Source organism: Somniosus microcephalus, chromosome 10 (assembly GCF_052327205.1).
Source record: "Somniosus microcephalus isolate GS21.2 chromosome 10, FLI_Smic_1.0, whole genome shotgun sequence".
Classification (NCBI taxonomy): domain Eukaryota; kingdom Metazoa; phylum Chordata; class Chondrichthyes; order Squaliformes; family Somniosidae; genus Somniosus; species Somniosus microcephalus.
Window position 1 is genome coordinate 203,943,435 of NC_140996.1, and position 22,548 is coordinate 203,965,982.

At 43.6% G+C, this 22,548-nt stretch overlaps 1 protein-coding gene across 1 annotated transcript in view; it reads right to left on the reverse strand.

The window, feature by feature from the left end:
* The window catches only part of LOC147112016 (dicarboxylate carrier UCP2-like), a 32,327-nt gene extending 13,165 nt beyond the window's left edge, over nucleotides 1-19,162 (reverse strand). The window contains exons 1-6 of the mRNA XM_085999469.1: nucleotides 19,005-19,162; nucleotides 18,469-18,629; nucleotides 5,091-5,309; nucleotides 4,130-4,337; nucleotides 3,123-3,320; nucleotides 1,766-1,867 (exon numbers count right to left, since the gene is read on the reverse strand). Coding sequence (XP_085855595.1) covers nucleotides 1,766-1,867; nucleotides 3,123-3,320; nucleotides 4,130-4,337; nucleotides 5,091-5,216 — 634 coding nt within the window. The 5' untranslated portion in view covers nucleotides 5,217-5,309; nucleotides 18,469-18,629; nucleotides 19,005-19,162. The remainder of the gene's footprint in view (nucleotides 1-1,765; nucleotides 1,868-3,122; nucleotides 3,321-4,129; nucleotides 4,338-5,090; nucleotides 5,310-18,468; nucleotides 18,630-19,004) is intronic.
* Nucleotides 19,163-22,548: the final 3,386 nt, after the last annotated feature.

Sequence of the window (22,548 nt, forward strand, 5' to 3'; positions counted from 1 at the left end):
GGAAGGCAGAGTGATGGGGATGTGATGAGTGGCACAGCAGGATGCGGTTGAGTGTGGCTTTGCAGTAATGTTTCATGATCCGAGATCATTGAAAGGTTTGAGTCACTGCAGCCTGGCCCTCCTAATGACATCTCTGCTCGTGTCTTCTTGTGCAATCAGGCTGCGTTGATCTCCTGGGGAGGTCTCTTCCGCCCACGGAAAGGGAAGAGAACCGCCCTGCGTGCTGTGACTCCCTCCATAAGCATATGGAGGGAGTCATGGGAGAGCCTGGGTGCAGCCATGCACCTCTGCAGTGCTCGTCAGTGTTTGCAGCACCTCAATGCTGTAGAACACTGACAGCACAAATGTCAAAATCAATTTGCGCATGGTCCCTTTAAGGAAACTGGCTGATGACACGTCAAGTGAAGTTATCAGATTGGAAAGGAAACGCACTGGGCGGGCTTAACAAGTCCAATCAGCGTAAGATCACTTTGGACAGTGGGCTGCAGCCAGCAGCAGGGTCGCACCCTGCCACTGACTCCGGACCTGCCGAGGTAGGGAAAATTGCAGCCAAGATGTCTTTAACAGAGGAAGTCGAAGAGCCTAGGGTTTGTAAGTAGGTGCTGCCTAAGAAGTGACAAAGTTGTGCATTATTTTTATTTTTTTTATTTATTTTTTAAATTAAAATATAGCATGAAGAGCCATAGGTAATAGATGCATCTCATTGGAAAACTGTATTCAATCTATTCATATATTGCATGTAAAATAAACCAGTTTTTGTTGGTTTACAATTGGCCTCATCAGTCCTCTTCAGTCAGCCTTCCAAAAAAACGATAGAATATACATAGCAGAACATGGGAGATCATATTCAGCACACAATGGGTGTACTGTTACTGTTACAAACCCCAGGTCATGCTAACTAGAAACTGGAAAGCAAAGGGGGAGACTCCAGATCATAGAGGATGAGAGGTCCACTTGCAGGAGTGACCAGTGTCACCAAGCCGGAGAGAATATCTACTGTAGACCTGTGAAATTTGTAATTGTTTTATATACACTGGCACCATCACCCAGTATTAAACTGAAATGCAAAGCAGCAAATTGCACTTCAATGACCTTATTTGTCAGCCTAGAAACTTACTAAAATGCTGGCACTTGAATATTTACTTGCAAGGGTGGGGAGAATGGAGCAAACTCTTATTTACAGGTGTTACCATGTGGCCAAAGCAATACTGTAATCTGTGTTTCAATTTCACATGTTACAGGTTCCCATATAAATTAAACAAAGAGAAACAAAAAAGATTTCTTTAGAACTATACTTCCATTAGTAACCACACCAGTTATGCTAATGATCATATTTTGCACACAATACCCTTAGGAGTGAGCAATTTCAAAGTACCAACTACATCCAAGGTAAGGGAACCACTCAATAGTTTGTACGAATATAGATGTGCTCAGCTGACAGTTACACTGTAACTAGCACAACTCGAAACTGCTACCACTTACTCCGGACAGCAGAAATACATTTGAAACAGTACTGGGTCCTTTACAACCAAGTATCACATCAGATTTCAGAAGGCAATTTCAATGTAAATGACACACTTTAAATAGAACATGGTCAAAACTGTTTTCCAGTCTTATTTCTCCTGGATTGATAAATTGAATAGGCTCCTTACACTAGCTCAATCTTATTCAATCCAAACTTATGAAATTCCACACTGTGACCGTTCAGTTCAGGGTAGTTACCATTCCAATGTGTAATCATTAGAGACTCACTTCCAACACTTACCAGTCAAGAGACCATTCTTCAGCAACAGATCCTTGATCAGATCATAGGTTACAAGCTCTGTGCAGTTCACAATGGCATTACGGGCTATATTTGGCAGAGTACCTGCAGAAACAGTTATATCTTGATTTAATATATGAACAATCTAGAAGGTATAATTTACAATGTTAAATATTCAGGTCCTTCCTTTTACCCCTGCATAACCTTCAACAAAAACAGTTAGCTAATTTTAACAGATAGACATCTTCTAAAATATTGCTACAGGTTTCTTAGTGAGGCTGGCAAAGGGGAGGGGGAAGGACTAGACTGAAAGAAATTGAACAGCAAAATATGACAGAGAATTTTCGGTTTTAGATAAGGGATGCCAAAGATTAAAGGTTTTCCTACTTTGCGCACCTATCAAATGCTTACAAGTAGATCATATGATTACACAAAGTATAAAGACCCTCTAGGTTTAAATAGCTTAACTTTCCCTTCCTATGTACAATAAAGAATACAAGTGTAACAATTCTATTCCACTACTATTATGGTCTCAGAGATGCTGCCAGTCAGTGCCCAAATTTGGACAAGCAACTGGACTGATGCCTACATGCAGACCGGTTATATATGTGTGGTGATAAACCAACATATGCAAGTTCAGAGATGGGGCTTATAGTATTGGTGGGCACTGAACAGCAATGGATGCTCAAGCGAATGTGAGCTCCATTGCTCTAATCGGAGAATGGTGCACCGACGGGTTTATGGAAACTACTGTGAGGGATGGTCCGGAAAAGGGCCTGGAGCTTTGCAATAGATTCTTGGTGCTGGATATCAGAAGCTTACAGCTCAACTCAGGTAAAGTATAGTTAGAACCCTTTTCATCCCAACTACCTGATGTCCCAGTTGTACTGCATTGAGCAGCTTGTACGGCTGTTGAGCGAGTGGGGGCAGGTACTGGTTAGAAAGGCAGAAGGTCCATGAATATTTAGCTGAACATTGCACAGTGCACAATCAGCCTCCAATTGCTACAAGAGTTCCAAAGATTCAAGACAGCTGACAGGATAGGCCACTCTTTCAGTAATGATGGGCAGGTGACACAGTAAACCAACCAAGCTTCATTTGCAAAAGGCTGTGCTGATATGAACCCTTCAAGCTAATTGAGCAAAACATTTAAATCAAATTCAGGCTCGAGAAATAAAATGGCAGATTTCTAATCTGTGCCACCTAGTCTCTTAACTATCCCCCCACCCAAAAAAAATTAAATCTTTCTTGAAGACAGCTGAAGGAAGTTGGCAGCCTACCAGTTAACAGAAAGATTAAAGTATCAGCTATTACAAAATGCTGCTCCAAATAAAATGCAGACTGCCTGCACGATACAAACCTTTCCATAGCCCCCGAATACCTTCTTCCTTGGCGATGGTTTTGTAGGCTTTGATGGTGCCATTATATCTTCTGTTTGGACCAGACACATTGGCTTGTGCTTGGAACCTTACTTTCACCACATCAGTTGGTTGGGCAAAGGCCACAGCCATGGCCCCTGTGGTGCAACCAGCAAGTAGGCGGCTGCCAATACCAACATCTGAAAGAATTCAACCACTTATCAAAACCTAGACACAAGAATTGAATTAAAACAAGTGTGATTTTTTTTGGGGTATTTTCCTTAAATTGAAAATTAGTCAAAATGGAGGAGCAAGAATCTGTACTGTGATGCCGAATGGAGATACTAATGCTTCAACTTCAGTTTCTTTCTAATTCTCAAATCTAATTTAAAGTACCACAACCAATTTCCAATTACTGACAAAAGCTGCTTTATGTTGGAGTCAGTGGGGTGTTGGTACTGCTGGTCCTTGGTGAACCAATTGCAACCCTGATGTAAATCAATCAATCAATCAGTCAGATTCACTAAGCTCAGCTTCCAAGACCTGTTTTTTTCTTGTGATCAGATATAGAAAATCTGGTCAGGTTTTCACTGGGGTGGTACCAGCCATGCAAGACCTGTGCTTCAGGACAAGAGAAAATCAGCAGCACAAGTACCAGACATCAATATTTAAAAAAGGGACTAAAGTAGGCAGCCTGGTGCAATCTGAAATTGGCAATACAAAAAAAAACACACTTGTAGATTGCTCAGTAACCAGATCAGTGGAAGTTTACCGTCACACATTTGTCTGGAGGAATGCATCTGCATTTGGTTTTTTCTTCACCCTCAAAATCAACATAAATAGCTTTCTCCTACATCCAGTGCCAGTCAATAAACTACATTAAGTTGGATCGAAAAGCATCCACAAGACTGCCCTATTTGGGGAGTCAGGCATCCCTCACTCTAACCATCACTACTGGCATAAACAACAAAACATGACATTTTGGTAGTTAATTACATGCTGTACTTACGTTCAGATCCTTTGGTGTAGAACTGTTTCACAGAATCATAAAGCCCAATGCGCACAGAAGCAAAGCTCATCTGACGTTGGAGACCAGCAACCAGACCACTGTAGAGACTTCTTGGACCCTCAGTCTTGACCATTGTAGCCATGGTGCCAAAGACACCTCTATACTTTAAGGTGGCAACATCTGCAGCAGACTTCAATTCCCCTTGAATCTGTGCAGGACAAAAATCAGATGAACAGGCACTTGTGATCTGGGCTCAGCCCAACTCACATGTAGACTAGTCTAACACTTAGCATCCCAGATCCATCACTTGGTCATCACAGGGCAATTCCAGCTCAGGACTTGTAAACTGTCATTTGTAAAAAAAAATACATATAGAAATATTGCAAGTAGAGGTTTGATGAGCAGTAAGTTTCATGATTTGCCTCAAGTGGGCAATGTAGCACAAGCACCAAACACCAAGCAGAAAGACAAACATCAGCTACTAAGTGACAAGTTCAAGCTATTAGTTCTAACATACGCAGGTACAAGTTAGAAGGCACTTTTACACTGGCGCCGGTTTAGTTCAGCTGGTGGGAGAGCAGTACCCTGTGCCAACTCCCTACGCTTACACAGCTAATACTGGTTCCCTTCTTATGATGGCAGAATCATAGGCCCCTTTTATGGTTTTAGCAGTGTAAATGCAAAGAGCTGTTGACAAACACTGCTTCTCCCTTAACCGGAGCTAAATAAATCCGAGTGCTAAAAGGCAGTGAGACCTTGTAGCGCTATTGAGCAAATAATGCTAAGAAATGTTCAGTACTTTTGGTACATTTCAAAAAAGCTAGTAAATTTACTGAAAATGTTACTGTGAAGGTTGAAATTGAAGAATTCACAACAATGCATCAGACCAAGTCAGATGGTATGCCAATGTCTATACTGGCCAAAGCCATGTGCTTACACCAAGATATTGCAAGGATCTTACCTGTAGTCTGACTTTAGCAGTGTCCAAAGGGAAGGTGAACAGGTCAGCTATGCAAGCAGCTGTTCCAGCGCCAATAAATTTCACCGTGGCTGTTGGAGGAACGTCTGTGGGTTTGAATCCAACCATTTTCAGCAGTTATGATTAGCAATGAGTGATGGGAAAATCCTGCAGCAGGAGTGCAGTATAGTGATCAACAAGACAAATGCACTCTGCCCGAGCCTGTGGAAAACAAAGAATAGTTTAGTTTCTACACATGCTTACCAATCTGTAATGGCTGCACAATAGGAGAGAGAGAGACTGAACGGATTTCCTCAGCTAGGCTTAAAAAAATTCCAGCATTGGGAGTTAATTTGGAAAGACATGGTTTAGGTTCAACATAGAAAGAATTGTGATCAAGGATCTGCATCTCTTAGCACTTCCAGGTATAAAAGTCAATAACTAACACACACACACACGTTCTCTCTCGCTCTCCGATACCAGCTAAGTTGAAAGTTTTTTATTTTATTCGACTTAGCTGGTATCTTAATCGTTTCATGGGAGCAAGCCTCTGAGCCAGATGGTGCAAGGTTTGAACGCTGCTCCAGACAGTCCATGTGAATGCAGCTCCAACTCTGAATTTGGAGTTGACAACCAATAGGATACTAGTGTTCTGTGGGTATGGGTGTGTCTCTCCCCCCCCACCCACTCTCCTCATTGCCCAGACCGTGCGAACCCACAAGACTTTCCTGCCGTATAGGTCTAACCATCTTATCGGCTGGTATAAAGACAGTTACGACTGTGGAAGGAGTGTTCCTAATGCAGCCTGTAAATCAGCCTGCAAATCCTTCCACTACTTCACACTGTTCCCAAGGGAAGCAAGGTTTGTGATCATATAGGAATGGTCAGGGAATTTTCCCCTCCAAGATTTTTTTGAAAACAAAATTGCAATTTTTGGAAGTTTCCTTTGAATCATCTTTCCCCTAGCGAGTATACACTCTACTCCTGTTAATTCAGTCATTTTTGCTCAAAGAAATTCAAATTAAGCAATTTTAATAAAACTGCACAATTTTAAATCAATTAGCAAATATTTTGAACCAAGCAACTTGTAAAAAGTTAAAACCTTTGATTTGATAGGACCCCACTAGCCTTTTGAGTCCAAATTACTATTTAACTTAAAAATCCTAAGTAATCCTTCAGAACTGTGCTGCTGATAATTAAGTGTTTTTTAAAAAGGCAACTTAATTTGCCCATCGTTTAATTTTAGGTTTACACGAGTATGGTTGGCTTGCATCAGCAACCACTTCTTCTGACTTACACTAGCAGAGAAGATTCTGAAAACTCATCAGTCTTCCAAGCACAACAAAAACATAAGATACCACACAAAACCTAATTTCTACATCTTTATTCCCTCTGCCCCTTTTCAAATGTACCACATCAATTCTCAGTGTCCATAATGAATAAATATCTGTTCCCCAGCTGAGGGTGCTGAGCAAACACCAACTTCTAAACATTCTCCTACATCAAATGTTCCCGGCCCTGCTGGCCCGGTGATCCTTTAGGTTTGTTAGTCTTTGAGAGACTGTCATGTCAAGAGGTGGTGGTCCTAACACTCCAGTCAAGTAGCTTCTTCTGAACTGCAAATACATTTGATGAAGGTTTGATGCAAAAATATGTGCCAGCTTTATTTATTTTTTTGCAACCGTTTAACATCTATTGTGTTTGAAACTTTAACTAGTGTCCTTAACAAATTTCATTTTAATTCAAATATGTAATGACTTCAGTTAACCATGTTTATTGTTGGTGGCTGCAACCAATGTTCATCATAGAATGGTCAATCCCTGCAATTTCCACCCCCCCCCCAACCCAAAGTATTTATCCAATTCCCCTTTAAAAGCAACTATCGTTGTGTAATAAAATTCGCCACTGGTTCTTTTGCCAATCACTGTTGAATCTCCCATGTGTCTGCCCATTCCACCAGCCTGTCTATGTCCTATTGAAGTCTATTACTATCTTCTTCACTGTTTACTACACTTCAAGTTTTGTGCCATCTGCAAATTTCAAAATTGTGCCTTTTAAACCCCCCCCCCCAAAAATGCAATTTATTAATGTGCATCAAAAACAGCATTGGTCTCAGTACTGAACCCTGGGGAACTCCACGGTATACCTCCCTCCAGTCCAAAAAAAGGACTAGTCAGCTAGATGTTTTTCAGCTAGCTTCCTTTGGAGAAAATTGTGGTCATAACACACGCAAGAGGCAACGAGACACTTCCTTTTAAATCAAGTGATTTACACTGTTGCTATGCTCATTTCCAGATCTGCAACAGATTGCTGATGGTTATTCAGCTGAAGTAATGGGCTAGTTAAGGTGATGTAATGGGGATCATGCTGCAAACCATGGCTATTGGTCAAACACGTGCACAAAACATAACTGCACAAAGAGGAAAAACAGTTCCTTCCTTTACGCAGTACATCGGGGGTATCCAAGTTCCTTTGATGCGGTTTATGGGCCAGGATAATTGGATACGATTGATCCCATTAATGCAATGAGGCTGCTCCCCATCAACCTTCAAGCATGAATTGAGGGAACGCGCAGGGCTGGGAAGAACAGGGAAAATGGAGTGTGAGTGTGAGTGTGTGTCAGGGCCTAGAATTTTTACTGTATAGGGACTTGCATTTTCTTTACGGGGTTGGAGCGTTACACAATTTCTCTCTTCCCCTAGTAGGTATGGGAGTTTTTGGTCGTCATTCAAATTTCTGAATTCCGGGCATATTTTTGTGAATTTTGGGTAGAAATTCTCCCTTATGCCCTGATATTTTCTACAAGCTGTGAGGAAGTGCATCTCTGTCTCCACCATTCCCTGGCTGCAGTGAGAGCATATCCTGTCCTCTCTTGGTAGCCGGGTTTGCCTGTGTCTACCTTTTTCGATCGCCAGGCTATGTTCACTAAGTCTGTACATTGTCAAGGTTTTTCCTCAGTTTGCTATCCTTTACTATGGTCAGGTAATCAGCCATGTTGTATTGTCTGTTTAGGGCCAAGTAGCAATTGAGTTTGCTTTGGGTTTTTGTTGTTTCTGCCCAATATGACAGATATTTTTCCTTTTGCTTAGCAACGATTGTGTTGGGTCGAATTCTTTGTGTTACGCTGTCACTGTCCTGGGGCTGGTTATTGTTAGTAGTGTCAGTAGTTACTTCACTTGAGTCCCAGGACTAGTTGACTGAGGGTATTCTTCTTTATGGTCCTCTTGGCATTTCAGGGCTTCGTAATGATAGCATTGGGGGGTTGCTCATTTCTAGGTGTTTCCAGAATTTGGTGGCTCTTTTTTGGATAGTGATTATTAATGGATATTGGCCTAGTTCTGCCCTGCATGCATTGTTTATGGTTTTCCTTCTGGAGGATACTTTTACAGAATTCTGCATGTAGGATCTCAATTGGGTGTTTGTCCCATTTTGCAAATTCTTGTTGTGTTATCTGTCATCTTTCTTCTAGGCACCCCACAATGCTCTGGTCTGAACAGCAACTTTTTCCAAACCAGTTTTAATTTCACACATTTCTCCTCCTTTCCTCAGGCTGACCAGTTCCTTAACTATTTACATACATTTTGTCTCTTCAATGTCTCAATCTGTTATTTGGTTGAGATGATCGGTTATATCATGCCACTCAATAGCTTTCTGGGTCAGAGAGAGTGCTTTTCTTTTAGTATATATTTCCCCTTTTCTGATTGTCAGTTTGTCCCCTTCGCATTTTTCAGTTTTAAAAGAAGGGTTTTCACACAAAGTTAAACTTACCCGTTCTCTCATGTGCATTTTTAAACATCCTTGCTCCCAAAACAGTGGCATTTTCTAATGCCAGCAAATAGGACGATCTGATTTAAAGAAAAAAAAAGTTTCCCCAGCCGTTGGCCTTAACAAATCCAGCAAATTTAATTTGGATTTGCCACCAGCTGCACATGACTAAGTTGCAAGCATCTTATTAACAAAGCTTTCCCTGGGGCTTATTAATGTGCATTTCATGTGGAACAGGTTTTGTAGTGAGAATGTTTACATGGAAATGTCAGGCGAGTCCTGGTGATATTTTTGATCACAAATAGCGCAGCTGCAAGCACAGGTCAGAGGTTGGGTGTTCTGCAGCGAGTGTCTCACCTCCTGACTCCCCAAAGGCTTTCCACCATCTACAAGGCACAAGTTAGGAGTGTGATGGAATATTCTCCAATTGCCTGGATGAGTGCAGCTCCAACAACACTCAAAGCTCAACACCATCCAGGACAAAGCAGCCCGCTTGATTGGCACCCCATCCACCACCTTAAGCATCCACTCCCTCCACCACCGGCGTACCATGGCTGCAGTGTGTATCTACAAGATGCACTGCAGCAACTCCAAGGCTTCTTCGGCAGCACCTCCCAAACCTGCGACCTCTACCACCTAGAAGGAGATGGGAAGCAGGCACATGGGAACACCACCACCTTCAAGTTCCCCTCCAAATCACACACCATCCTGACTTAGAAGTATATCGCCGATCCTTCATCATCTCTGGGTCAAAATCCTGGAACTCCCTCCCTAACAGCACAGTGGGAGTACCTTCACCACACGGACTGCAGCGGCGGCTCACCACCACCTTCTCAAGGGCAATAAATGCTGTCTTTGCCAGCGACACCCACACAATGTCCCCAGTGATATTTTTTTTCTGGGCCACTTGGCCCATTCAAAATACCGTGCATGAGCAGTTTGCTATTGAAAAGCCAGCAAGCCAGTCGATCCCTGCTCTGTGCAAATCTAATATTAACCAGAGTAGGAGTTGGTGTGCTATAATTGGTTGGAGGAGAGGGGGGGTGGGTAGGGGATTTTTCTTTTCTTTTTATAGATCAGCTCACAACCCTCCCAAATGCTATCGTGACCCTGGTTGGAAAATGGAAGTGCAGGCATTGGTTGAGGACAGCATCAGTTTCAACAACCCCCACAGTTGAATAGTTTGCCAACACTCATGAAGGAACATCCATGAAGAATGGGTTCTTGGTTCATGGTAGTGGAGGCTGACTGATGCCTGTGGTTCTGTATCCCTGAATGAGTCCGTTTCTTCAGAAATTAGAAAATTAGTAAAAAAGACACGGATCACAAACACATAATGGCAATTAAATATTTATAACCTTGGTAGTTAGTTTTAAAACAAACTGAAAATTCTGCAAATATACAGCAGGTCAGTCAGCATCTGTAGAGAGATCAGACAACTTAATGTTCTGGGTAGAATGTTTTAGAATTGAAAACTGAAAGATCAAAAACATTTTAGTAGATTTGGAAAGTGGAGGAGGTAGAAACAAACAGATACTCCAATCAAAGTTAGTCGAGTGACCCATTAAAAAGAAAAGCCGGAATTTATCAGTTGATAGAAAAAGATAATGTCAGTGAGGGAATGGAAGGACATTAAAGAGCAAATAACATTCAGACGGGAAGGCAAAGAGAATCTGGTCATGAAACTTGTGTTGAGCTTGGTGGAACAGTGCAGGCGGCCAAAAACGTAGAGCTCGGATTGGGAATGCGAAGGGGGTTATAAAGTGGCAAGCGACAGGGAACGTAGGGTCAGAAGAGTGGTGGTCACTAAAGCAGGTAACTAGTCTGTGTTTGGTCTTCCCATGTAAAGGAGATGGGCTGTGTGTGCGCAACAAATACAGTATACTATATTGGAGAAACTACACACATTACCATCTCACATGGAAGGAGCGTTTGGGGCTCTGCACAACGGCGTGGGACGAGGGAGAGTTGGCAGGTGTTGCAATTACACAGGAAAGTGCCAGAGGAAGGGGTGGTGGAAGAGTGAACAGTATCCAGTAGGGAGCAGTCCCTCTGGAAGGCAGAGTGGGTAGGGAAAGACAATGGATTATCTTATACCACCATCAAATGCAGAAATTGGTGGGATGAAATGATAAGGAGAGTACAAGCCATGACCGTGGACCTCCTCTGGCTTGCCATTTGAACTCCTCCTCCCCCCATTCCCACTTGGACTTCTCCATCTTTTGGCTTCTTACACTGTTGCAACCAAGCTTAAAGAACATTAACTCATCTTTCACCTGGGTACTTTACAACCCTCTGGTCTGCAAGACAAACATACCTACTTGTCTCGATTCCATGTGTTTCAGTTTGGACTAGAGTCTGCAGGTTTTTGATTTCCTGCCCCACAAATGAAGTGAGCTTCTCAGCAGCTTAGCTATTTGCATGTTTTGTTCCATTTTAACTGTACCCCCCAACCCCCACTAATTCTACTAAAATGCTCATCCATCCTTCAGTTCTGAAGAAGGTTCCAGCTGCAATGTTAACTTGCTGTTTGTCTCTATGCATATTGACTGACCTGCTGTATATTGCCAACATTTTCTGCTTTTGTTTCAGGTTTCCATCATTTATAGTTTTTAAACAAAAAGATATTTGTACTAGTTAGTTTTAAACTTTGCTCAAGGCTTCATTAATTGCTGGAGAGAAAATAGACAATCTGGCACCACTAGATACTGCCTTAAACATTATCTGATTGCGTCAGGGAGAGAAAGATGAATAATGGAAGGGCTGGATCACAATTGGCCGATTCTGTTGCTACGGCTGAACTGAAACTCAAGTAACATCTGCTCCACCCAGTGAAACAAATACAGCAAGACAAATAACTTTGTCATAGAACATTTATAACAGGAAATAAAAGAAAGAAACAAAACAACCTGCGACCACGATAAAATCTTTTGCAAAACAGGACACTCAATACTTTGGTTTACATGCTATAAACCCACAGTAAAAGAATAGCTGTGGGCACCAATTCCTGTTAATGAAATAGCTCAGCTTTTAACCATAGCCAGGGCTGGTTATGGAAAAAAGATTCTGCAAATCACATGGCTGTTGTATGCAAAAAACCAGGAAAATAATGCTATGTTAAAGCCAGGTGGAAGTAGGACTGCGTGGCCACACTACATTACAACTGCTAGCATCCTGAAAACCAGCCCAGACTCTGCAAAACAGCCATAAGTTCTACATTAACAAATGGAGAAAAAAAACTCAAGGGTGGACATTGTAGTTCTGCCTTAGAGTTCCCACTGTTGCTGACCAACACCACCTTCATGTATACAGTCTTTAAATTTAAAAACTAACCCATAGTCCTTCACAGAAGGCATATGAAATCAGACTTCAAGCCATGAAAGTAGAGATTAGGAGGGCGACTAAAAGCTTGGTCAAAGAGATGGGTTTTAAAGGAGATTTGTTTTTAAATTAAAAAGGAGGCAGAGTGATGGAGGGGTTTAGGGAAGGAATTAGACAGGAGCACCTAGGCAAAGGGCAGTGGGTACAAGAGGGACAGGCCAACTCCCACCATTGTCTACCACCCAATTTTGCTTAAAGTAGCATGACTTTTTTTTTAAAGTTACTTCTGGGCAAAAAAAAAACCACAACGAGATTTTAGAAATTCTGAGATCAGTCATTTCAATAACCTTTACCATGGAGTAGTTTCAACACCAGGGCAAGATAATAAAAATATTAAAAACCACAGGAAACCCACCAACCCTTTGATTTGTTTCAACAAAACTGAACATTAGTTTGGTTTCTTTTGGCATAATTCAAAAGTCAGGCTACAAGGCAAGCCCAGCTGAAACAAACTGAAGGACAGAACTTGAAGTCCTGGCAGCAGTCACATTAACTCACCACTGCAAATTCAGCCTTGGAGCCCACTAGTGTTTGTATCGACAGAAATTCAAACTTCCCTAAACGCAGAGTATTAGCCGCTACTAATTTTTCTACTCAGCGCCGGCTTCCATGTAATAAATAGTCCTTGGGATGAACACAAGGGGAAAACATTGCAAAGAAGCAGATCCCTACTGTCAGTTATGAGAAAAAAGTTAGAAAAAGGAGAATTCTTTACTCTTGAAAGGAGGCAAATGAGAGCAGGCCGTACAGATATACAAGTTACAGGAAACTCTTAACCGGCACCTAAATCCAGAAATCTCTTAACCGGCAAAATTCAGGAGTAGGTTCATGCAAGTTTTACTATATATTAGTGGCCATGTAACTGGGGTTCCTGGGTCTGTGGCTGTGTAACCGGGGTTCCTGCACCTGTGGCCGTGTACAGGGCTCTTGTATCTTGGCAAGTATACCTCTCTAATCCGGACTTTGATCAACCGGCACCAAGCCGGTCCCAGATAATAAAAAAAAAAAAAAAGTTTCCTGTACTAACTAGAATAGTGAAGGCTAATTTATTTGTTCAGGATGTGGACAATATTAGTAAAGCCTAGGGGAACTATTTTCTAAACCGAATCCAGGGACACACGGGTGCGAGCACAGCAAAGTAGCCAAGGCATGTTTCAAGAAAACTGGCATGATGACTGTTGCTTCTGCTAGTACATGTAGAGACAACGCCATTTTCACTTTACACCAAATCTCGACTCTTGCGTGTATTCTGGCAATAGTGCTGTATCATCTAAACTCATCCCCAAATACCTTAACATTTAAATTTCTCAATTTCAAAAAGATTTTTCATTTAAGGTGCGAAACACCCTGTCTCAGAAACCTCTTCCAGTGGGAGAATTTAGAGCTTGCCTTATTCATTACAAAAATAGCCACAATGCACCATACTGATCGCCAAGGTAAAGTAAATCCACTCACCCACCAGCTCTCACCGCACCCTCGGCTTCTCCTGCGCATTTTAAAGGTTTCGCCCTCTAGCCTGTCACTATTAGCTGAAACATGGTCAGGTGACTCAATCCCCAGGGTGCAGTGCAGCCTGAGCTATCGATGGGGTAGTTTCTCTGCCACGCTATATTATGGGAAGGCGTCGCCTCGGTTTAACCAGCCCCTGGAATCTGTTTTGAGCTCAAACTGGGCAGGAATGGGCTGAAAATCTCCCCTTGGAGTTTCTGTACATTTGCATAAAAAAAACTCAAAACAGGGATGAGTTCTCTGAATCAGGACTCTTTGGGGACATTGTTTGCCCCGGGGACCTCAGTACCCAATCTGGGGACTGTTCCCAGAAAACAATGATGTATGGTCAGCCTAGTAAAGCCAAACATACTACCCGTCTCTTAATCCAATTGTATTTTTTTTTAAATTTGTATTTGATGTGGGCGTGGCTGGTAAGGCCAGCATTTATTGCCCATCCCTAATTGCCTTTAAGGTGGTTGTGGTGAGCTGCCTTCTTGAACCGCTGCAGTCCCGTGTGGTGAAGGTACTCCCACAGTGCTGTTAGAACATAAGAAATAGGAGCAGGAATAGGCCACTTGGCCCCTCGAGCCTGCTGTGTTAGGGAGGGAGTTCCAGGATTTTGACCCAGCGACGATGAAGGATCGGCAATATACTTCTGGATGGTGTGACTTGGAGGGGAACTTGGAGGTGGTGGTGTTCCCATGCGCCTGCTGCCCTTGTCCTTCTAGGTGGAAGAGGTTACAGGTTTGGGAGGTGCTGCTGAAGAAACCTTGTTGAGTTGCTGCAGTGCATCTTACAGATGGTTCACACTGCAGCCATGGTATGCCAGTGGTGGAGGGAGTGAATGGTTAAGGTGGTGGATGGGGTGCCAATCAAGCAGGCTACTTTGTCCTGAATGGTGTCAAGCTTCGAGAGTTGTTGGAGCTGCACGCATCCAGGCAAGTATTCCATCACACTCCTTACTTGTGCCTTGTAGATGGTGGAAAGGCTTTGGGGAGTCAGGAGATGAGTCACTCGCTGCAGAATACCTAGCCTCTGACCGGCTCTTGTTGCCACAATATTTGTGTGGCCGGTCCAGTTAAGTTTCTAGTCAATGGTGACCCCCAGGATGCGGATAGTGGGGGAAATTGGCGATGGTAATGCCATTGAGTGTCAAGGGGCGGTGGTTAAACTCACTTGTTGGAGATAGTCATTGCCTGGTTCTTCTGTGGCACGAATGTTACCTGCCACTTATCAGCCCAAGCCTGAACGTCATCCAGGTCTTGTTGCATGCAGGCATGGACTGCTTCATTATCTGAGGAGTTGTGAATGGCACTGAACACTGTGGTCATCAGCAAACATCCCCATTTCTGACCTTATGTTGGAGGGAAGGTCATTGATGAAGCAGCTGAAGATGGTTGGGCCTAAGACACTGCCCTGGGGAACTCCAGCAGCAATGTCCTGGGGTTGCGATTATTGACCTTCAACCATCTTCCTTTGTGCTAGGTATGACTCCAGCCAGTGGAGAGTTTCCCCCCACATTCCCATTGACTTCAGTTTTACTAGGGCTCCTTGATGCCACATTCGGTCAAATGCTGCCTTGATGTCAAGGGCAGTCACTCTCACCTCACCTCTGGAATTCAGCTCCTTTGTCCATGTTTGGACCAAGGCTGTAATGAGGTCAGGAGCTGAGTGGTCTTGGCAAAACCCAAACTGGGCAGCAGTGAACAGGTTATTGGTGAGTAAGTGCCACTTGATAGCACTGTCGACGACACCTTCCATCACTTTGCTGATGATTGAGAGTAGACTGATGGGGCAGTAATTGGCTTTGTCCTGCTTTTTGTGGATAGGACATACCTGGGCAGTTTTCCACATTGTCGGGTAGATGCCAGTGTTGTAGCTGTACTGGAACAGCTTGGTTAGAGGCACGGCTAGTTCTGGAGCACAAGTCTTCAACACGATAGCTGAATAGCTAGCTAGGCCACTTCAGAGGACATGGAGTGTCAGCCGTGGCTCAGTGGGTAGCACTCGCACCAGAGTCAAAGTTGTGGGTTCAAGTCCCACTCCAGAGACTTGAGCACAAAAATCTAGGCCGGCGCCCCAGTGCAGCACTGCACTGTCGGAGGTGCCGTCTTTCGGATGAGACGTTAAACAGTGGCACAGTCTGCCTGCTCAGGTGGACGTAAAAGATCCCACGGCACTATTTTAAAGAGCAGGTGAGTTACCCCTGGTGTCCTGGCCAATATTTATCCCTCAAAGATAACAAAAAACAGATTATCTGGTCATTATCGCATTGCTGTTTGTGGGAACTTGCTGTGCACAATTGGCTGCTGCATTTCCTACATTACAACAGTGACTACACTTCAAAAGTCCTTCATTGGCTGTAAAGTGCTTTGGGATGTCCTGAAGTTGTGAAAGGTGCTATATAAATGCAAGTCTTTTTCATTAGCTGCAATCACAGGCCAGGTAAGAGTTAGGTGCTTACAACACTACAAATCATTTTGTGGCCATTTTATTTCCTAGTGTTGCTTCTCTGGAAGCCTACATGTTAACCAGATCTATTTACTCTAAGCCCACTGACTCCCTCAGCTACCGTGATTGCACTTCCTCCCACGAGCCTATTCTATTCTCCCACTTTCTCCATAGCATCTATTCAGACGAAAGCACTTTCCATACTAGTGTTACCGATATGTCTTCATTTATCCTCAACCGAGAAATCTCCTCCACTGTGGTTGACACGGCCCTCGACCGAGTCCGTCCCATTTCCCGTATTTCTGCTCTCACCCCTTCCCATCCCTCTGAGCCACAATAGAGTTCCTTGTCCTCGCCTTCCAGCCTCCACATTCAACGGATCATCCTCCGCCATTTCCACCACCTCCAGACCCCTCCCAGCATTCTGAAGGGACCATACCCTCCATGACACCCTGGTCCACTCTTCCATAATCCCCCAACACCCAGTCCCCATTCCCACAAAACCCAGGAGATGCAACACCTGCCCTTTCACCACCTCCCTCCCCAACATCCAGGGCCCAAAACACTCTTTCCAGTGAAAGTGATTTACTCTAACTTCTTTCAATTGAGTAGATTGTTATTTGCTGCTCACGATGCAGTTTCCTCTACATTGGGGAGACCAAGCACAGATTGGGCGATCGCTTTGCTGAACACCTCCGTTCAGTCCGCAAGCGTTACCCTTAGCTTCCAGTTGCCTGTCATTTTAATTCTCCACCCTACTCCGACTCTGACCTCGGCCTCACACTGAATGAAGCTCAGTGGTAGCGAGGAACAGCACCTCATCTTTTGATTAGGCATTTTACAACCTTCCGGACTTTGCGTTCAGATCACAACCACTGCGTCTTTTTTTTTTAAACTTCAGGCAGCAGGTGCTGGTAATAATGCTGCCATCTTTTATTTCTTTACTTGTCCCATTACTACTGCCTTTTGCCTTGCACCATTACCACCGCCTTATATTTATATAGCGCCTTTAACATAGTAAAATGTCCCAAAGCGCTTCACAGTAGTATTACAAGACAAAAAATTTGACACCAAACCACACAAGGAGAAATTAGGGCTTGGTCAAAGAGGTAGGTTTTAAAGGAGTATCGGAGGGGTTTAGGGAGGGAATTCCAGAGCTTAGGGCCTAGGCAACAGAAGGCACGGCCACCTATGGTTGAGCGATTATAATCAGGGATGCTCAAGAGGGCAGAATTAGAGGAGCGCAGATATCTCGGGGGGGGGGGGGGGGGGCGGGGGCTGTTGTGGGGATGAAGGAGACTACAGAGACAGGCAAGGCCATGGAGGGATTTAAAAACCAAGGATGAGAATTTTGAATTGAGCCAATGTAAGTCAGCGAGCAGAGGGCGATGGGTGAATGGGACTTGGTGCGAGTTAGGACACCAATCATCCTTTATCATTTAATCTCTCCTGCCTTCCACCCTATCACAGACCATTTTTGTTCTCATCTCCCTTACTTGCTTAAAAACCAGTACATCTCTAACCTTTTCCAGTTCCAACAACAGGTTATCGACCTGAAACGTTAACGGTTTCTCTCTCCTCAGATGCTGCTTGACTTGACTGATTATTGCCAGCACTTTCTCTGTACACCAGATTGATTGGTAAGCTTTGAAGTCAGGACCAGTCCAATATCATAACCACCAAAAGTACTTTACCCAATGATTAATCTAGAGCACAATTTCAAGCTAAAAACACAACTGCAGGCAAATGGGACATATATAAAACCTAGTTTAAAGAAAAAAGTCAGCCATTCAGAACTGATGTCAGGAAACAGAGTATTTGATACCTGGAATGGAAGGCTAATGAAGATTTAAAATTCTGGGGCAATTCAAGTGGTAGTTGAATACAGTGATGGTGGGACTGTCGGTTAGGTTACATGCCAACAGTTTCTAGCCCTACTTGTCCACAGTATTTATTTCCTTGGTGCATTTCTAATAACCTTCAATTTTGGAAGGCATTCTGCCAAGATTATATTTATCCCCATATTTTGTTCTCACTCTTTATTCACCGGAAGTACCCGCGCACGCCAAGATAAAGATCTGCATCATACACGCGGAGGAAAGTGGATTAAATGAGTCAGGGCAGGAACTCAATACAATTTATAGCACGCAATTATCAAACAGGAACGAGTTAGTTAGTTAGATAGTTACACACACACAAAGTTATGAATCCCAACTACTAATACATCCTAATAACTAATAAACAAACACAATCTCTCGCACCCCAGAAGAGACAGTAAATTGCGTGAAACTACCTTTGGTCAGATACAGTATGCCAGGGCAGATACAGAGGAGGAACGATCAGGATTCTCTAAAAGTATCCCGCTCGTTGTAGCTCTTTTTAACTATGATTTGGCTCTGCCGTTGTTCCATAGAAAGTTCAGAAATGAAACGCCGAATGATCATAATACAGGTTCTGAAACAAGAGGGGGGAAAAAACCAAGTTAGAAAGAGTCCATTTATTGACTAAAACACAACACAACACAACACTGGACAAATGCACAAAATTGTGTTGGTTTTTTTTTTAAAACTCCAACTTTATAAAAAAAAAATTCATATGGAAGCAGAAATGCAATTTTCTTTTAAAATCTTGTAAAATGTAATCCCATACATTCGGATTTCAATTAATTATAACAAAAAAGTGACAAAGACAAATCTAACCGCTCAAGACACGAGATGCGGTACAAGCACTTTTCACAAACTTCACAGAAAGTCTTTAAAAAGAAAATATATATGTATATAAATAAATGCTTCCCGCCACTTGGACAGTGTCGATGAATTGAAACGTTACCTGATAACGAAGTGAATCCTTTTCCTACGAGGTAATAATGTATTGTGGTGCCGCTGTGTGTAAAGCGTGGAGCTTTAAGGTGTTGTCCGGAACTCGATCTCAACCCTGGGCTGCCGGCTCCAGCGCTTCCCTCTCGCAGCTCTTTAAATACACAGCGTCAGAGCCGCCCTCGGCGCTCCTCACTGACGCTCAACAATAGGGGAGGGGCTCGCCTTCCTGCATCTCTCCCGCACAGGCAACATAGCGCCCACCATGGGCAAAGCGCGCAAAATAAAGGACCTCCTTCGCTAGCCCCGGGTCCGCAAGGTTGTAATTTTTTTTTTACACACAAAGTTGCACATTTTTGCTTGCCCCGTATCTCATCACGCGTATTACAAAATAAACGCATATATGTTGTGCTGAGCTGCAAATAATCTGACTACGTTGGGGGTAACACCAGACATCAAGGGAGAAATAGTCGATCTCCCGTGGCGTTCAATGCACAGGGCGGGTGGGGGGAGGTATTGAGACTGATTGGAGTCTTTGTCCAGCAAATTGGATCAGAGGTCTGCAACAATGGGAGCCAGAAGGGGACATTATGGGTGGGAGCAGATAGAGGAACGTTCGAGGTTAGAGGACCGGGGTGGGGGTAGGCAGAGAGGAAGGTGATTAACCAGGTTAAGGGAAATCAGAATTAGAAGCCGGAGAGAGGTGGAATGTAGAGCAGGGGGAGGTGGAATGTAGAGCAGGGGGAGGGGGGGAGTAGAGCAGGATTAGAGGGGGAGGGGGGAGTAGAGCAGGATTAGAGGGGGAGGGGGGAGTAGAGCAGGATTAGAGGGGGAGGGGGGGAGTAGAGCTATTTTAAGAAACCACAGAAGAGCTAGAGGCCCAGAAGTTGAGAATTGAGAGGTAACACAGGACATTGGAACTGGGTTGGAGTTCAGAGGGAGCAAGGGGGAGAAAGAAAGAACAAACTTGCATTCATATAGCGCCTTCCATGTCCTAGGGTTGTCCCAAGGTGCATTATAGTCAGTGAATGTTGGAAGTATTGTCACTGTTGCTGTGTCAGTGGACCCAAAAAAAAACAATTTGCACACAGCAAGATCCCACAAACAGCAACGAGAAAGTGACCAGTTAATCTGTTGTTTTGTGGTGTCGGTTGAGGGGTAAATGTTGACCAGGACACAAGGACAATAAATCATCCTAATCCCAACAGACGCCCAAACCTTTCCCTAACCCTAAACCCTTCATTAATCGTAGACATTGCCCTAATCGTAAAACCTGCCCTGGCCACTGACCCCACTTCCAACCCCAATTTTAAAGACTCTCTAGCCCCTAACACAACTCAAAATCCAAGTTCTCTCATCCCTATCCCTGGATGATTTTGTTCAGAAATTAGCAGCTTGGAAAAGTGTCCCAAGATTCTCATGTGTTACTATAGCTATTTAGATACAGCTGTTTGGACACATAAAGAAACAGAATTATAGGAGTTTGTTAACATCTTCAACAATGAGGAACTGATTACTGGGACGAGTGGTGGACCAAGAAACCACCATGGTTTTCAAGAAGGAACTAGGCAGATTCTTGCTAACAAATGGGATTCAATTATTAGAAATCCATCGAGGGAATTTGGTGGATGGATGATATGCACCAAAGGACTTCTGCCTGAAATTGTTACTATGTAACCACCACCTGTTAAATTGAAATCTACAACAAATATTACATTACATAGAATGTACAACAACAACTTGCATTTATATAACACTTTTAATGGTGTAAAACGTCTCGAGGCACTTTGCAGGAGCGTTATCAAACTAAATTGGACACCGAGCCTCCTAAGGACACATTAGGACAGATGACCAAAAGCTTGGTCAAACAGGTAGGTTTTAAGGAGTGACATAAAGCAGGAGCGAGGTGGGGAGGTTTAGGGAGGGAATTCCAGAGCGTAGGATCAGGGCAGTTGAAGGCACAGCAAGCAATAGTGGATCAATTAAAATCAGGGATGCGCAAGAAGCCAGAATTGGAGGAGTACAGAGATCTTGGAGGGTTGTAGGGCTGGATGAGATTACAGAGATAGGGAGGGGCAAGGCCATGGGAGGATTTGAAAACCAGGATGAGAATTTTAAAATTGAGCTGTTGCCGGACCGGAAGCCAACGTAGGTCACAGCACAGAAACAGGCCATTTGGCCCAACTGGTCTACGCCAGTGTTTAAACTCCACACAAGCATCCCCCCACTCTAATGACCTCTTCTCACCCTGCTCCCCATATCCCTCTATTCCCCTCTCCCTGATGTATGGATCAAGCCTCCCCTTAAATGTATCAATGTTCTCTGTTTCCACCACTCCATGTGGCAGTGAGTTTCACATTCTCACCACTCACTGTGTAAAGAAATTCCTCCCAAATTCTTTATTTGCTCTGTTAGTGGCTAGCTCATATTTATGCACCCTTCTAGACACACAGTATTTAGAATGGCACAGAAGTCAACAGACACAAACAATTTAAAAAAAAATTAGACGTGTACATTCCTACACACACAAAAAGACCCATCCAAAATACGCCTTTAAGGGACAACCCTAAACCCTAACTCCTAATCTCTAAATTTAAACCTAATCCCAATGTGTAACCTCACCCCTAACTCTTACACAGATCGCTTCCACTGTGCAACTAACACTAACATGGGGATCCGCAATCTTATGCAGACTAAGAAAAACACAATACCATAACATCAGCTAGGATTGAACAACCAGATATTGGCAAAAAAAAGCCTTAGCAAGAAGGAATAAAAACATTGGCCAAAACAAAGTGGCAGGCCCCAATGCAACAGAAACTCCAGCAATGGAGGAGAGCACAAACACAAGAGGGGACAGCTATCCTGCTGTCGACGCACAAATCGGGGTCGCCAGAACCACCCGGCTCCAGACTTCATCACAGCCTTGATCCAGACATGAACACGAGTTGAAAGCCGCTGGGAAGGTGAGAGTAACTGCCATCAACGTCAAGGCAGCAATCAACCCAGGAGCCTTAGCAAAATGAAGATCAGTGGGGTCAAGAGGTAAATCTTCCAGTGGCTGGAGTTATACTTGGGAGGTTGTTGTAAAAGCCAATCATCACAGCCCAACAACATTTCTTCTAGCGTTCCTCAGGATGGCGTCCTTAACCGAACCATCATCAGCTGCTTCATCAGTAACCTCTCCTCTCTTATAAGGTCAGGATTTGGCTGTTTGTGGACCATTCTAGAGCATTCAGCTCCATTCACAACTCTTTGCTAATAAAGCAGCCAATGCCAGTCTACAGCAGGAACAAGATAAGACCCAGGTTTGGCCTAACAAATGGCAGATACCATTAACGCTACATAAGTGCCAGGCAGTGACCACCTCCAACAAGACCCAACCTCCTCCCCCCAACCTTCAATAACACCTCCATTGTTGAGTCCCCTACAATCAATTTTCTGGGAGTCACCATTGATTGGAAGCTTAATTGGACCAGCCATTGTATACCATTCTTAAAAATGTGGGGCAGAGACTGGGTTCTCTGTGCTAAGTGGCGCATAGCCAATGTTTCCAC